The 1213-nt window shown below is 58.6% G+C and overlaps 1 protein-coding gene across 1 annotated transcript in view; it reads right to left on the reverse strand.

Moving 5' to 3' along the window:
- ASAP3 (ArfGAP with SH3 domain, ankyrin repeat and PH domain 3) overlaps positions 1-1213 on the reverse strand; it is a 21754-nt gene that overhangs the window by 14536 nt on the left and 6005 nt on the right. The window contains exons 2-3 of the mRNA XM_009887764.1: positions 952-1120; positions 444-589 (exon numbers count right to left, since the gene is read on the reverse strand). Of these exons, the coding sequence (XP_009886066.1) occupies positions 444-589; positions 952-1120 (315 nt within the window). The remainder of the gene's footprint in view (positions 1-443; positions 590-951; positions 1121-1213) is intronic.

Below are 1213 nucleotides of genomic sequence, written 5' to 3' on the forward strand. Positions count from 1 at the left end.
TTTTTGGAAAGAGGAAAAAGAAAGGAAATAAGGCGAAAAAAAAAAAAAAAAAAAAAAAAACATAGAAAGAAAGGGAAAAAAGAAAATAGCAGCCCCAACCGCCCATCAAATCCCAGCGTCGGCGGTGCCGGCGGAGCTGGGAATGAGCTGTAAATCCAGCAACGGGGGGTACGGGATGGTCTGGGAGCACCGGGAGTGTGTCCCTCAGCCTGGGGTGGGAGCTGTGGATTGCCCACAGTGGTGGAGGACAGCTGAATCGGGAGAAGAGAGGGCTGCACTGGGGTTTTTTTTTCCAAATCCGGATGGATCCTGGAGATTTTCCCCAGCTTGACAATAACCGGGGGCAGAGAACAGCCTGAGGTTGCAGCGGAGATGCCGCAAACCCCCTGTTCCCCCCCCCTTCAAGCCTCCCCCACGATCTCAGCAGCGGGCCGGTGGCTCACCAGGTTCTTGAAGAGTGCGGTGACCTCGCGGGTGAAGACGGCCAGGTTGAGGAAGCCGGTGGAGAGCTCGTGGTTGTTCTGGGAGAGGTGGTTGTTGCCGAAGTTCTCCAGAGCTTCGCTGTACTGCTCCTCGTTCTCCACGTGGGCTGCGTGGGGAGACACCGGTGAGGGACATGGGGTGGCCCTCCTGTCCCTGGGAGATGGCCACATCACGATGTCCCACCAACACCCACCTCCCCATCCCTCCGTAGCAGAGCCGGGCTCATCCTGCTGCAGGACAGCAGCGGTGTGCCCTAAACAACCTCCCTAAGCTTCTCGATTTCCCTTTTTACCCCTTTTTTTAGCCAGTTTTGGGCACCCTATCGTGTTGCCGTGCTGGCCGGCCAGCACCCGTGGCCATCCAACTATCCGACTGCATCACCCCGCGGACAACCGGTGACCAGCGGTGGTGGAGGATGGGACGGTGGAGGCCCGGAGATGCCCATCAGCTCCTCGAAGCACGACTCACTCAGCCCGGAGACGTGAATGGCTTTCACGTATTTCCTGATCCTCTGGAGTACGGCTTGGTCCCCATCCAGGCTCTGCGAAAGCAAAGAAAGAAAACAAACGGAGCTCGTTAGCCCCTGCCAAGCGCGCTCGCCTGCCACCCCGGGGCTCCCGGCGGAGGGGACGGGGCGCTGCAAATCCGAAGCCGCCGTGAATGAAAGAGGGGAAAGAAAAGTTTGCGAGACTAAGGGGTGCTGGGGAGGGGACACGGACCCTTACCTCGG

Source organism: Charadrius vociferus, unplaced genomic scaffold, assembly GCF_000708025.1.
Source record: "Charadrius vociferus isolate BGI_N301 unplaced genomic scaffold, ASM70802v2 scaffold1296, whole genome shotgun sequence".
In the NCBI taxonomy this organism is placed as follows: domain Eukaryota; kingdom Metazoa; phylum Chordata; class Aves; order Charadriiformes; family Charadriidae; genus Charadrius; species Charadrius vociferus.